Source organism: Anolis sagrei, chromosome 4, assembly GCF_037176765.1.
Source record: "Anolis sagrei isolate rAnoSag1 chromosome 4, rAnoSag1.mat, whole genome shotgun sequence".
Taxonomy (NCBI): domain Eukaryota; kingdom Metazoa; phylum Chordata; class Lepidosauria; order Squamata; family Dactyloidae; genus Anolis; species Anolis sagrei.
Genome location: NC_090024.1, coordinates 86086679 through 86101516, shown reverse-complemented (window position 1 = coordinate 86101516; position 14838 = coordinate 86086679). Strand labels below are relative to the sequence as shown.

General features: G+C 40.5%; 1 protein-coding gene across 3 annotated transcripts in view; it reads left to right on the top strand.

The window, feature by feature from the left end:
- Window positions 1-14838, top strand: part of FARS2 (phenylalanyl-tRNA synthetase 2, mitochondrial) — a 290051-nt gene that overhangs the window by 171168 nt on the left and 104045 nt on the right. For all 3 annotated transcript variants that reach the window (XM_060774769.2, XM_060774770.2, XM_060774771.2), the window contains one exon: window positions 9953-10113. In XM_060774769.2, the coding sequence (XP_060630752.2) occupies window positions 9953-10113 (161 nt within the window). The remainder of the gene's footprint in view (window positions 1-9952; window positions 10114-14838) is intronic.

Here is a 14838-nt window from a genome sequence, read left to right as displayed (position 1 = left end):
AGCTTAGAAATGGAGATGAGCACCAACCCCCAGAGTCGGACCCGACTGGACTTAATGTCAGGAGAAAACCTTTGCTTTTTCCTACCAGACCACATCAGCTCTAGTTTCTGATACAGAACATATGCCATCCAATAGTCGCCATCTGCTCACCCACAGAAAACCATATTTAATAATCTAGAGCTGACATGGTAGTAGTAATCTTTCTTGGGTAGTCAGCCTCTGCATGATAAGAGGGTTTCGTGAGACCAGTCGCTCTCATTGCAATGGTGTAGTAACGGTGAGGCCGCAGACCATATTTTAGTTCTTGGGAACCACTGATGGTCCATGGACCACAGGTTGGGAACCACTGGTTTAAAAGAAATAACTGTTACAGAACAGGGGTAAAGTGGGGAGAGGCTATTCTCTGGTATGCTGTGGACCCTCTACTGTTATCTTTTGTCATTGATAAATGGTCATATTCTTAGGTATGGAGGTGGTCTAGGTCTCAACAAAATAACCAGAGATAAGAGGACCTTGAAATCCTAGCTAATTGCTTATATAAAATGGAGCTCTGGCTTGTAGATTGGGAAGCAGTAGGATTTTTAGCATTGCAGTAACTTAAAATTTAAGCAAAGCATCCAAAGGAAAAGGGGCAGTCAAAATTCCCAGGGAATAAGAACACATCAGATTTAAGAGTTCTAGGCATGAATAGTTTTCAATCTCTACAAAGCTAGAAATATTGGAGCTGGGGGAAAAATTCTTTGGAGGAGGTGGGGAAGCAATGCCCTCATTTTGCCTGCTCCTCACCATAACTACAGTCATGGAAAACATTTGTATGAGACTGACTCTGGTTGCTAGAATATGGAATTCAAACATGGTGGGTGGGGGGGGGGGGAGAGAGTTAAAATCTTCCCTCTCTGTGTATAATCTTGGGAAATCATCTTTGTCTCAGCTTAGAGAACCTCACAAGTGCTTCATCTGGAGAAAAGCACACAAATCCAAATGTAATTTCTAACTATTCCACATGTTTCATGCTCTTTTAACATGAAATGCAATTGTGGAACTTCTGAAAGTCACTGTGGCACCTGAGATTTAAGTATGACCCTAGAACAATGAGCACAATCCGAAGCAAAGCATTCCTATTCAGAGTGCAATGCCTCATTGAAGTGTAATTGCATTTCTTCCATTTAAAGCTTATTACTCTACCACCATTGTAAATAGGATATTAAGACTGAAAGTGAATGTCACCAGTGCCATTGGAAGTTTCTTTGGACCCTTTTAATAGCTTGCTGAAATCTTCATTTAATGTTTCATCCTGGATAAGTATTGTAGCTTTAGAAATTGCATCATTTGAATTTTTTTTTAAAACTGTTTCAGATCTTGATATTTTAAAAAAAGTTGACTTGCTGTCTAATTGCTTGCTACTCTCCATACAAATCTGCCTATACATCAGCACTTCTGAGCCTCCAGTGCTGGTAAACTGCCTTCCTTGTCTTACTCCCTGTCAAAGAACCATTTGTAGCATCGTAACAGATTGTAAACATGTAACTGCAACTTAATGAAGAGGTTGTTTTTCAGCTAGGAAGCATTACTTGGTCCTCTCTCTTCCAGCAGGCCTACCCAGCCAGTTTTAATTACAAATTTTAAACTTGTGTCTTGTATTACTGTAATTTTTGTTCTTGGTATTTTAATACTTAATTTGTAGAAATATGTTTTAATATGCAAGTTTTATAGAATGTTTTAGATGTTTATATTTAGCGTATCAGGAGCAAACCAATGTATTTGAGAAAACTCAAAGTTTAAAAACTTGGCATTCTATTAAATGTCCTTTGACCAGTAGCTGGCCACTTGGAGTGCCTCTGGTGTTGCTATAAGAAGCTCCTCCATCCTGCATGTGGCAAGGCTCAGGCTACATTGTAATAGGTGGTCTGTGGTTTGCTCTTCTCCACACTCGCATGTCGTGAACTCCACTTTATAGCTCCATTTCTTAAGGTTGGCTCTGCATCTCGTTGTGCCAGAGTGCAGTCTGTTTAGTGTCTTCCAAGCTGCCCAGTATTCTGTGTGCCCAGAAGGGAGTCTCTCATTTGGTATCAACCATGGATCGAGGTTCTGGGTTTTTGCCTGCCGCTTTTGGACTCTCACTTGCTGAGGTGTTCCTGCGAGTATCTATGTAGATCTTAGAAAACTATTTCTTGATTTAAGGCATTGGCGTGATGGCTGATATCTGAACAGAGGATGGGCTGGAGATGTCACTGCTTTGGTCTTTTCATTATTGGCTGCTACTTCCCGGCGGATGTCAGGTGGTGCAATACTGGCAAGACAGTGTAATTTCTCCAGTGGTGTAGGCGCAGACAGCCTGTGATAATGCGGCATGTCTCATTAAGAGCCACATCTACTGTTTTGCGTGGTGAAATGTGTTCCACACTGGGCATGCATTCTCAGCAGCAGAGTAGCAAAGTGCAAGGGCAATGTTTTAGATGATTATGTGTTTTTAGCAATGTTGTAATCTGCCTTAAGCCACAAGAAGAGATGGGTAAGAAATTTAAAAATGTTGTTGTTATTGTTGTTGTTATCAATATGACACAAAATTTGTCTATTCAAAATCATTATATCAGGCAGGAAGTAGCTAAAGACCTGCCTGAATTAAAAAAAGCATTTCCCTCCTGAGAAAATTACAACAAGGAAGAAACTAGTTTATGACCTATAAAGCCCCATGCCACCTCTGTCTAGTCTTTCTGTATTCTCCAGTATAAAAATTGCCCAGTGGTGAGGCTGGGGGTCTGTTTTCTTGATATGATGACTTTGCAAATGGCAGAGCTTGGAAAAGTTACTTATTTGGTCTGTATCTCCAAGAAACTCGCAGCCAAGTTGGCCACTGGCCATGCTGACTGGGGGGATTTAGGTAAACTGAAAAAGTAATTTTCCGAAAGCCTAGCATAAGGTGATAGTAGGAGTGCAAAAGTCTTGTTGGAAGTAAACCAAGAACCATATCCTCTCCTTCCCATCTCAGTAAAGTTCACAGATTAGAAAAATGAAAAACAGACCAAAAATAACTTTATTTTGAAGAGCCTTCAATACTGTCCTATAAAACAATTACAAAGGTTTCTTGTTTTCAGGGCAAGTTGTGACATGGCCACATCCTCCATGCCACCAAATTATAAGCGGTATCAGTCCTCTGACATAGGCATGTGCAGGATCCTTCCCTTCCATATCTTAGATGCTCTGACCAAGGCAAAGAGTCAACACAAGTTCCAGTCATAATGTTCTCTATTGAGAAGAAAGAAGGAAGAAATGAGAAAGATACGTTTCTGTTTCCTGCAATACCCTGCTCAAAATGAAACAAGACTTCAGCCTTATGGGAAATCAGGGTTCAGTGATGATCCCAAATAAGAGTTAGCTAGGAGGAATAGTCAACATTTAATGAGCCTGCTCTCTGTCGCACAAGCTAAATGTCATTTCGTTGAAGATGTGACAAGACCAGCAACCCAATTGCTTTGGTTACTGTCCAAAAGTCACCAATTTTTGGCTCTTTCAAAGACTGCAGAGATTTCACTCTCACTTTTTGATGCGAGAAAAATCTCTTTGGAGTCACCTTGAGGCATTGCTGTGCATCCAAGAACATATCTGTTTTTGTGTAAAGTGACTGAACATTTCCCTCCCCACTCATCTGCCTTACATCGTGAATTCTCATTCTTTGAACATCTGGTGATCAGTTGGTTAAATGAATAGACCCTAAATGCAGAGAACAAGCGGTCAAGAACCAGTCACAACTTAGGTGGAAAACTTGGGTCAGGCTATGCCTCCGAAGTAGCTTTGGACACAACTGTGTTAAACAAGGATAAATTGCTGTGGGGCCAGACCTTTACCCTTTAGGACAGTGGTGCTCAACCTGTGGGTCCCCAGCTGTTTTAGCAAACTGGCTGGGATTTCTGGGAGTTGTAGGCCAAAACACCTGAGGACTCACAGGTTGAGAATAACAACAACCATTTTTATTTGCTTAAGTGGCACTCTAAGGCGCACATATAACGTAAAACAAGTCACATAAAATCATAACAACAACCCCCATTGTTATAACCACTGCTTTAGGAGAAATAGTTGTGCAGTTCAATACCATTTTCTTTATTCCAGGGTGGAATGCTTCCCTTTCTTAGCCCCATATTAGCATGTAGCAACACAATTATGCCTCTTGGCAGGGTTCCGTTCTTTATCTTGCTGAAACATATTATGTAAGATCTGAAGATTTGTTCACACGATTGCCTAGCTGAAGATCTAATATCATCCCTTGAACTGCATGCTGTAGCTCTTGAGTGGGTGGTGGGAAATAGGTTTCCAGGTGATGGAAAAGAAGTGATAGAGACTCCACACCCCCTTTCTCGCCATATCTTAGAACTTATGAATAACTAGGTGTACGTGCTTACTTATTTGTCATTAATTCTTCACACATGCACACACACACACACCACGCATACCCATGATGGAAGTATCACTACATTACATTATGGTTGTAACTCAGTAAATCATATTCCACTTTTTTGTGGAATATGTTTTTATAGTTATGGAAGCATGCCCTTCTTAAATGTAGAAGGAATGCCACACAGTATTGAATCACACCATTGCATACACTGCTATCACATGCTCTGCACATGTAAGGACAAGGTGAATGAAAGGAGAGAACGTTTTAAGCTGCTCGAAAAATTGGCTTTGTTTATATTAGAAACCAGCAACAAGCTTTCTGTGTTTTTTTAAAAGACTTAACTTATTGTATAACTTATTGAAGTGTGGGCCTAGTTTTGGCTCATGAGATAGGATTGTTGTTGTTGTTGTTGTGTGTTTCAAATCATTTCAGACTAAGGTTGACCCTGAGCGAGGGCCGGGTAAATGACCTTGGAGGGCCGGTTACGGCCCTCGGAGTTTAGTTTGAGGACCCCTGATCTTGAATATCAAACCAGATAATCCCTATTGACGTTCAACTGGATTATGTGAGTCTACATTACCATATAATCCAGTTCAAAGCAGATAATCTAGATGTCATATTGCAGTGTAGATGGTGCCTAAGTGACAGTGCTATTACTTTCAAATCCAAGATCCCCAGCCTGATAAATCTACTCAGACGAAACATGGGGACACAAATTTGGTGGGATAAAAGGAAAAAGAAATTTGGGTGATTCATGTAAGGAGGAAGGATTGAATTCACTCAGAAAGGTTTGGGGAAATACTTCAGTTTATCTGTGGATCAATTATATTTTCGTTAGGGAGAGAGTTGGTACATATCAATGACCTGGGTGGTTGTTTTGTATGATTTAGCAAGGTCATGTTATGTCCAAGTTGGCCATAAAGTGTGGCTTGTTGGGATGAGAGAGGTAATGCTGAACTGCTTTTAGTTATTGTAGTTCCAAGATTTAAAGCAAGGATTTTGGCAGCGTGTAATGCAAAACAGATTTTTGGGAGCAGCCTCTATGACAATTGTGTGCAGAAGTGGCAGACTTTTAATTGGATTTCCTCTGATTTGTCTGGCTGTATTTCAGCTCAGGAACAATTTCTGATCCAAGGTGAAACGGAAAATGATGGTCTAGGTGCACCTCTAGGGCTAACTGAAATGTGAGCTGGCTCATTCTCAAGAGACATGAGCCACAAATTTCATTTTGCGCCCTCATGTAACCTTCACCTCGACTGTTTCTGAGCTTGTATTAAATGAACATGAAAACAGATGAGGCTGGATTAAGAATGCTTCAGACACGACAAAGTGGTAGAAAAGACCACTGGCTAAAAACATTATGAACAGCTTAAGGGCAACTAACAAAGCTACTTCTTGAGAAAAAAGTTTGTGTTTAAATAAGTCTATATTGGGAATGTAAGACTTGCGTAGGTTGACCGGTACATTGATTTTTATTATCCCATGTATTGCAACATTAATTTGATACTAAATCCAACAAGAGAGGATCCATTGCACTACTCAGTGTTACATGTGAAAAGTATTTGAATACTTCTTTTTGATTTTGATGATTGTTCATTCTTTCTGAATGAAATAGAATCTCCTTAAACCTACTGTGTGTATGTATACATATATGTGTCTGCATGTCTACACGCACACACACACTGTGGGCCATTGATATTTATTGGGGTTTGATTCTAGGATCCTGTGTGAAAACCAGTATCTTTGGATACCCAAATCCCATTATATACCATACGGTCCCTTACGTGAAATGGCAAAACCAATTGACTGGCAATTGTTCAGCAGGGATTTCTGGAAAGAATCTGTTTCAGTCCTATTTGGTGATGTTAAGTGATTTAAATATGAGACCTTTTGCATGCATGACATAAAACTCTACCAGTGTCCTACAACTTTTTCTCAAGGGTCCTTTTTTTCCTTCCATAACATTTAGAAGAAGTTACTCCAGGTTATGGAGTCCCTGGTGGCACAGCAGGTTAAACTGCTGAGCTGCTGGACTTGCTGATCAAAAGTTTGGTGGTTCAAATCCAGGAGCAGAGTGAGCTCCTGCTGTTAGCCCCAGTTTCTGCTAACCTAGCAGTTCAAAAACATGCAAATGTGAGTAGATCAATAGGTACCACTTTTGTGGGAAGGTAATGGTGGTCCATGCAGGCATGCCGGCCACGTGACCTTGAAGGTGTCTATGGACAACACCGCCTCTTTCACTTAGAAATGGAGATGAGCACCATCCTCCAGGGTTGGACACAACTAGACAAGGGGAAACTTTTACCTTTGCCTTTTTACTCCAGGTTATAGTATCTTTTACAGTGCATGGTCTTCTGTCCCTGGTCTGCATCACTAGCTAGCTGGGTGACTTTTCCCATCCCAAATTATTTTTGCTATACCTTGACTGGAAACACATGCATAATCCATAAGAAAATATCCTGTCAGTCTACTATCCATAAACTTTCTGTTTAGACTGAGCTCCCAATTCTGGTTAATTTGGCACCACCAATTACTGGATCTTTGTGAAGTTGACTGCCCAGCTTAAAAAATGGTTAACTGCCCATTTTTAAAAATAGACAATTTTGTAAATTCTGATGACAGATACTATTGCTTTTGAAGGCATAAAGCTATGATGAGTGAATCTAGGTTGTTATTCAGGTGGCGAATACTGCCTGATGAACCATTTTGAAAGGTCAAGACTAAAGATGTGTCTGGAAAGAAGAAAAGAGTGATAAATTATTGGCAGCACTTTGATCTGCATGTGGAACATGGCCAGTAGGCTAAATATGTATTTAAAGTGGGCATGTTTGTACTCTTGTTCTGAAGAATGACTTTTACATATTCAGTGTTAATTAAATACTATTTATCAGACTGTGTTTACTCAGCATGTATTTGCTGCTACCTAGTTCTAGGTTTTCTTAATAACTAGCTTCAGTAAATCTTGCAATCATGGAAAAACAGGCCAGTTCATGCATTCCATATGATGGTACCTACTAGATGTATGTGGGATGAGTCCAGGTTTTGAGGGTGGCTACCAACCACCATGCAAGACCTTGTGATGATGAAGACCAGTTATTTATAAGAAAAGACAGAGCGTATGTCTGTAGACAGCTCAGCTTCATGTATTGATCATTTTTCTCTTTTCTTTTCTTTTTAAATAAAAAAGGTCTCTGGAATTCCTGACAATAGTGAAATAACTTGTCGAAAGCCTTCGATAATACAACTTTCTTGTAATTTTAAAATGCTAATATTTTATAAAATTTTGCTTATAAGCATATGTGATTGATGTCCAAAGTGGACAGTATTGATGAACAGAGATTGAATGCCAGCTTCTACTGTTTTCCTTTTCTTTTGAGATCTGCTGACAGTTCTCAGACTAGAGAGGGACATGCAATTAAAAGCTGCCTGCCAGTTTTGTTTTTGTTTGTTTCCCACTGTATTTCAATTATATTTCGGATAATGATAACCAAAATTGCACTGGATAAAAAGGGTGAGTCTTAAAAGGCATTGCAGCCCTTTCAGCATTCCAGATAATTTCTAGTAAGAAATAACCATGCATTAATTGTCATTATACTTTAATTACATCATCATAGAAGTCTTGAAATCCATTTCTTTTAATGAGAGCGATGCTACTTATGCTGAAGTTAAATCTTTTTGCATATGAATATCAATAGCACAGATAATTGTTTGCAGGCTTGTGTTTTTGCTGGAGCGATTTGGCGCTACCTGCCTAATAATCTACTGCAAATTGCACTTGTTCTTAACTTCTCTTTTGGATTATAGGAGTTGATCATGCAGCCTAGTTTATAAGTTGTTCTGTCCTGGAAGATTTTTGTGTTATGAGAGTTGATCATGGGAACTAGCATATAGATCAGGCATGGGCAAACTAAGTCACGAGAACCGGATGTGGCCCCCTGGGTGCTTATCTCAGGCCTTCCTCATTTTCCCTGTCCTCTTGGCAGAAGGACATGGCAGCTCACCACATCCTCATGCCAAAAAAGATGGGGGAGGAAGGCATATAGCAGGTCTAGAGCACTCTCAGCCACCGTGTGTCTTGACCTCCTCCTGGTATAAGGACGGTGCGAGTGACCCTATCTTTATGCCAGGAGGACAGCTCAAAGAAGGCACGCAGAAGCTGAGAGCCCTCTGGAGCACTCTCAACCACTGCTTGTCTCGCCTTCCTCCTGGGATAATGCTAAGAGGACAGCCCGAGAATTGGGGAGGAGGATGGGGAAGGGGGATCAGGAGGGAAGATTGGTGCAGTCACCACATACCCTGCCTTTGTTCTACCATAAGGATATGGTGAGCAGCCCTGTCCTTATGCTGAGAGGACAACCTGAGGATGACCCAGACCCTGCCCTGGCCCCCCTCTCCCCCTCCCCGTCCTGTCCCGCCCCACCCAAACCAGCATATGCCTGCCCTCCCTCCCTCCTGGCCCAGTGCTCTAGGCTGGGCCCACAATGCGGCCCCAAGACAAAAAAGTTTGCCCAAGTCTGATATAGATGATCCTGTATTGCACAAAGAGTTGTAATACAGAAAGTTTTACTGAAAGTTTAACCCTTTTTTACCAAACGATGTTTACATTGCTTTTATCAGTCGTGTTGATAAAAAGAATGCTCATGACAATAGCAAAACAGGATTTTACTTAAAGCCTGAATACGGAGGAGTTTCAAGAGGAACATATACATTTCCCCTGGGCGGGGGTATAAGTGAAGCCTATAGCTTTGAAGCCGCAGTAAGAAGCTTCCAGCTCCTCTCAACTATTAAATGACTGTCCTCACCAAAACCTGGTCTTGGAAGGTTTACCAGTGTGTAGAGAGCAATGCTACACTATACTGCAGCCTGTAAACAGCCTTACAAGATGAGTCTAAAGACCTCACTTTATCTAGGTGTCATCTTTCCGATAAGTGCAATGGTGTGTGCTAATTTTTAGAAATTACTCATTTTTGGCAAACAATTCTAGTTCAGAAATTACAGTTCGGTTACATCCTGTCTTGAGTTCCTTCATCACGTACTGTAAGTGGAGTGTGATGCTCTACTCTTGCAGTTCTGTGTCAGTCCCCTGCCTCAATGGCTGTCAAGAAGGAGATGGGGGGGGGGGGGGGGGGAGAGAAACTGATGATATAGAAGCAGCTGGTCTCATCCCAGAGGGAGGAAGAAACAAGGGTTCACTCACATATGGACTCCACCATCTTTTCCTTTCCCTAGAACAGCTGCCTTTTCATCATCAGACTTGCTGCCCTCTTTGCCTTCTCCTCTGTGCTCAGCAGCTGTGGCCCTTCCTGGGGCTTGGCAGGTAAGGAGGATGGAGATCATAATAATCAATAGGCCCCTCTGCCCAGTTTAAAAAGTGACCTAGGTGCAAACAAACTATCCCTATATCACCCATAGAGCTTTGCAAACTGAAATTCATCCATTACCTGGCCAGTATGTCTTTATTTTGTTCCCTTTCAGTTCACTTTATGGTTTTTTTTCCCTGCACTATATTCACTTATTTCACCATTAAGTTCCTGAAGGCTTTTCTTTGTGTCTTTGCAGCTGGTGCTGAGAACAAAATTGGCTGGGCTTTTGGCCTGGGATTGGAGAGGCTGGCCATGATCTTATATGGCATCCCTGACATCCGCCTTTTCTGGAGCAAAGACGAGCGCTTCCTGAAACAATTTGAGGTGCCTCACATTGATCAAAAGATAGAATTCCAGGTAAAATAAAATGCTGTGATCTGATACGTTTTGTTCCAAAAAGGGAAATGTTTGCAGAAAGCAGTAACAAGGGGTGCAGAAGTTTTCATTTGTTATGACAATGTTATTAAACACTCTGGCATCCTCTGGGTGCCCATTCATTTCAGTGTGGCATGAGCAGGTGAGTTAGCCAACGAACTGAGTCCCAAGTCATTTGGTATCCTACTTCTATGGAAGCATTGCAGAATCATCTAATCAATAGTTGAAAAACATTTCCACCTGCGATTTCCTGAAATAAAGGTCTGTCAGTTTCAAAATGTTTAAACCTAGCATCATAATAATCTATTGCCAGGGTCTGGAATTCAGACAAAGATGAAGGGCTGCCAGGCCCAGCATCTTAGTCAGTGGAAAGCAGGGAACAACAATAGCTGCAGCCTGACACTGAGGAAGCTACCCCTGCAGTGCAGGACCAAGTGCCTCAGGCAAGGGAGAGTCCTGAGTTAACTCAGGATCAGGAGAGCAATGAGGCAGAGTTAAGTGCCCCAGAAAGACTGCAACTGAGGACTCATGCTGTGTAGTCTGCCCGGTTGGCACAGAGAAGGGCCAACAAGTGAGAGCACTTGTGCTATGGAGCATAAAGAGTAGCAGTTTGGATTTGGTCTTTGTTGGGAGCAATGTTTGGAACCTGTTACAGCTTCGGCAAATGACTTTGTGTGCCTTATCGTGTGTTAGACTTTGACTTTGGACTATGTATTGTTTGGATGTGTTGGTGAGAATCTTTGGACTCGACTATTGACTGTGCTTCTTGGATTATCCCTGTCTAGTTTGTTGTTTGAATCTACTTTGGCTTTGACTTCGGGTTGACTGATGATGAACATAGTGAGTGACTGTTTATACTGAGAGATGCTGTGCAGGGTTGTGACACCTATATAGTGCTAGTTTGACAGGTCTTGCTCTCATTTGCTATGGGGATAATATCACATATACACCAGGAAAATCCTTTATAATACAGATACCTTGATCATGTAATCTCTTCTTAAATTTGACGGGGAAGTACATATGAAGCCACTTGCTTATCCATGACATCGGCATGGAAGAAGATAGGGTTGGCAGCTCATACCCTAAAACTTGAGGCACCAAAACCTGAGATCTAGGAGTGGCCCTTGTTATGTCACAGGCAGCCATTCTGTGATTGCCAGGATGCTGTTAAAAAGGTAGTCTCTAGTTATGTAATTAACCATGATGCATCAACTACGCTTTCATTAAGAATGTCATTCATATGAAGAACACAACTGACCTCATCACACAGGCTAATTTGCCCATTGTATGCCACTTTCTCTCCCCTTTTGTTGTGGAGCCCATTACTTGACGTACATCTACTTCCGGTGGGGCTGCGTGGCAAAAGGGGAGAGTAAGTAGTTTTTGCCATCACTGCAGCAACACCGGAGTTTCGTAATTCAAGCTTTGGGAGTTGCTTGCCTTTTATGCTTGGACCCATCACATAGTAATTGACCAACTGCCCAGGCCATGGATTTGTATTGCCTATTTTATCAACCTCATGTTTGTGGAAATGTAACAAACCTGATTATTCCCAAAAACATGTGGGAAAGTTTCCTGTTAGTCCTTCGTCCAACTTTTCTGGCTTTCAAAGAAAAGCAAGGAGAGTAGATTAAAAACTCCAGATGTGAGATACTATGGGATGAAAGGGGGAATAATGGTAAAGAGTGGCTCAATCAAGTCTCCCTGGTGCTCATGATAAGGACTAGGGTGAATTCTAAATTCATCTGCATATTTACTGTGGAGAAAGAACTCTTACCAAGAGCTGGTAAAGAAGGGAAGTGTGAAACATTATTGATCTACTTTGTTTGTTAGCTGTTATTAGGATTCAATTGTTAAGAACATGAAAACAAGCATTTATTTGAGTGGAAGATAGTATAGGCAGTCTCCAAGTTACAAACAAGATAGGTTCTGTAGGTTTGTTCTTAAGTTGAATTTGTATGTAAGTCATAACAGGTACATTTATTAAGTGTAATTCCCTTTCTGTTGCCTCACACCCATTCTCCACTATGAGTCATTTGTAAGTTGGATCTTTGTTACTCAGAGACTGCCTGTATGCTTAACTGGCCTTAAATGGGGTAAAATTTAAATACAAAGAAAGAAAGATCTCTGAATGTAAAACACAAGAGTTGTACTTGATAACAAAAGTCTAAAATACACACATCAAAATAGAAAGGTAAAGCAAACTCAAGCTTGTGAAAGTGACATGATTTAAACACTGAAGCTTCAGCAGATGTCTGATGGCTTGCCATTGGCACTTGTGCCATTTTCTAGATGACAGAAATATTGACTAGATATTTGAGACCCAGAAGGGAACGAGCAATTAGCTCTGTATCAGACAAGCACTAAGAAACAGTCCTTGGCCAACAGAAAGTTAGTGCAAGACGAAAAGTAAGAGGAGGATGAGCCTTGGGACTAGACAGTAGCCTTCCTAAGCTAGTGACACATTTCCAACTTTGCCAACATATTCCCAGAGTGGTTGGGTATCATCATTTTTGTTGTTCAATAATGCTATAAACACAATGCTATAAAATGTCACTGTGAATCCACACAGAAATGCCAGAAGTAATTTGATTGGTGGGTTTTCTTTTATTTTTTATACTGCTCATTTGCAGGACCAAAGAACCACTCACGAAGTTCCTTGTTTTGGGTGGCTTTGGTCCTTTACATTTGCACTTAGTGTTATCATGTTACACCACTGAGGAAGTAGAAAGGCTGAAATAGAAATGAGCCATTTATGTCCATACTGTCTCAACAGGAATGAAAACATGTCTGTTGTTGATGCTTTTATTACTACCACTTTTCTCCTCTTCTTCGTGCTTTTTATTCAACCTTTCTTCCAATACTGGGACTCAAGGTAGCTTATAATATATTAAAACCAATGCAGATTCTAATACATGGAAAAACATTAGTAACATATAAGTGTGTTATTTTAAGATACAATTAAACAATCTATGGAACTAAAACCATTAAAAGCCCATTAAAAAAACAGAAGGTAAAAAACCAGTGAGACTGCACGCCATTATAACCCCATTGCAATCAATTCCTGAAGGCCTGTCAGAAAATAAAAGTTTTCATTTTTCACTGATAGCAAGGAAGGACCTATCCTAACCTCCTTATAGAAGGAGCTACCATCAAAAAAGCTCTCTTCCTGGGAGAGAGCTTTTGCCTAGGAAGGTGATGGAAGTGAGAGAAGAGTCTCCTCCTCCAAAGATCTTATGGATCAGACCAGCTCATATAGGGAAATACAGTCCTTCGGATAGCCTGGATCTTACATCATACATTTGTTTCTGAGTGGATTCAATTAATTATATTATACTATCCTGGTGCTCTGTCCGCAACCTCTAGCAATCTTGAGGGCGGGTACAGAGAAGCAATAGAGACATTCCTGAAATTGCTTATCAATGCAAGCTTCTTACTTCAGTGGTGAAAAACTGGCTTCACATCAAGCTATTTTGGGCAACCGAATTATCATTGAAAGATTGGGTCATCATGGCTGGAGGGATATGTGAGAGGAGTTCCACCTTCTGCTATGGCTCCTTGAGGAAAGAAAATTCTCCAGTAATCTGCTAGTCTGTATTTTCCATTCATCATTTTAGTTTATGATTAGCATTATTTCATAATAAAAAAGTAAATAGCTGCAATGGGTGCTGAGCTCTTAGATATTTTTCATCAAGATGGGGTAACGGTGCTTAAAAGGTTATCCATTTATTATGTTTACTTTTTAATACCGCATCTATTAAAGGCAAATATACAGCTATTAGTATGTAAATTGAACTTGGATGCCTGAAATAATGAGGTGTAACCTACAATATAAATTATTACCTAATTAGCTTTATTGTAATTGAGGATATGTACAATGTGTGTATATTTGAATATTGCATATACATATGAGATTATCTGACTGAGTATGCAAAAGGAATTTGAATATATTATGTATATTCCAAGCATGATATCTCAACCTAGAAGCAAATTATTTTTCCAGCTCTGCCATGTTACACTTCTTTCATTTTCCTCAGTAAAAATGTAACTTTATTCTATAAAGCTGTGAGAACTCTTGAAGGAAGAGAGCACCTTGCCCGATTGATCTGGTATTTGTGGTGCACACCAGGCATGAAAATGGTGCTGGACACCACTCAATAACTAGAAAAAATGAGATTGACGAAGGGAGAGCAGAATTCCTCCATTATTATTATTATTATTATTTCTATTATTATTATTATTATTATTATTATTATTATTATTAATGTATTTATTTATTTAAAGCATGTATATCCTGTCCTTCTCACTTCAGGAGAGCTTACAATATGCACCCACCAGGTGCCAATGCAGTACATTAAAATCACAGATACAATTAGACAAGTTAAAACAATTATAAAACATTTAATTGAAGAACAGTTTGCCAGTTCAAAACATAGTCCAGGGCAATCTATTGCGGTCATTATTCCATCTATTGTTTGAAGGCTTGACCCCATAGCCAGATTTTAAGTTTTTTACAAAAGCTCAGGAGGGAGGGGGCAAATCTAATGTCATTTGAGAGGGAGTTCCACAGCCGAGGAGTAACCACGGAGAGGGCCCTGTCTCTTGTTCCCACCAGACGCACCTGCAAAAGTGGTCGGACCGAGAGTAGGGCCTTCCTGGATGATCTTAACGGCCTTGGTGGTTCGTAGAGGGAGATACGTTCAGACA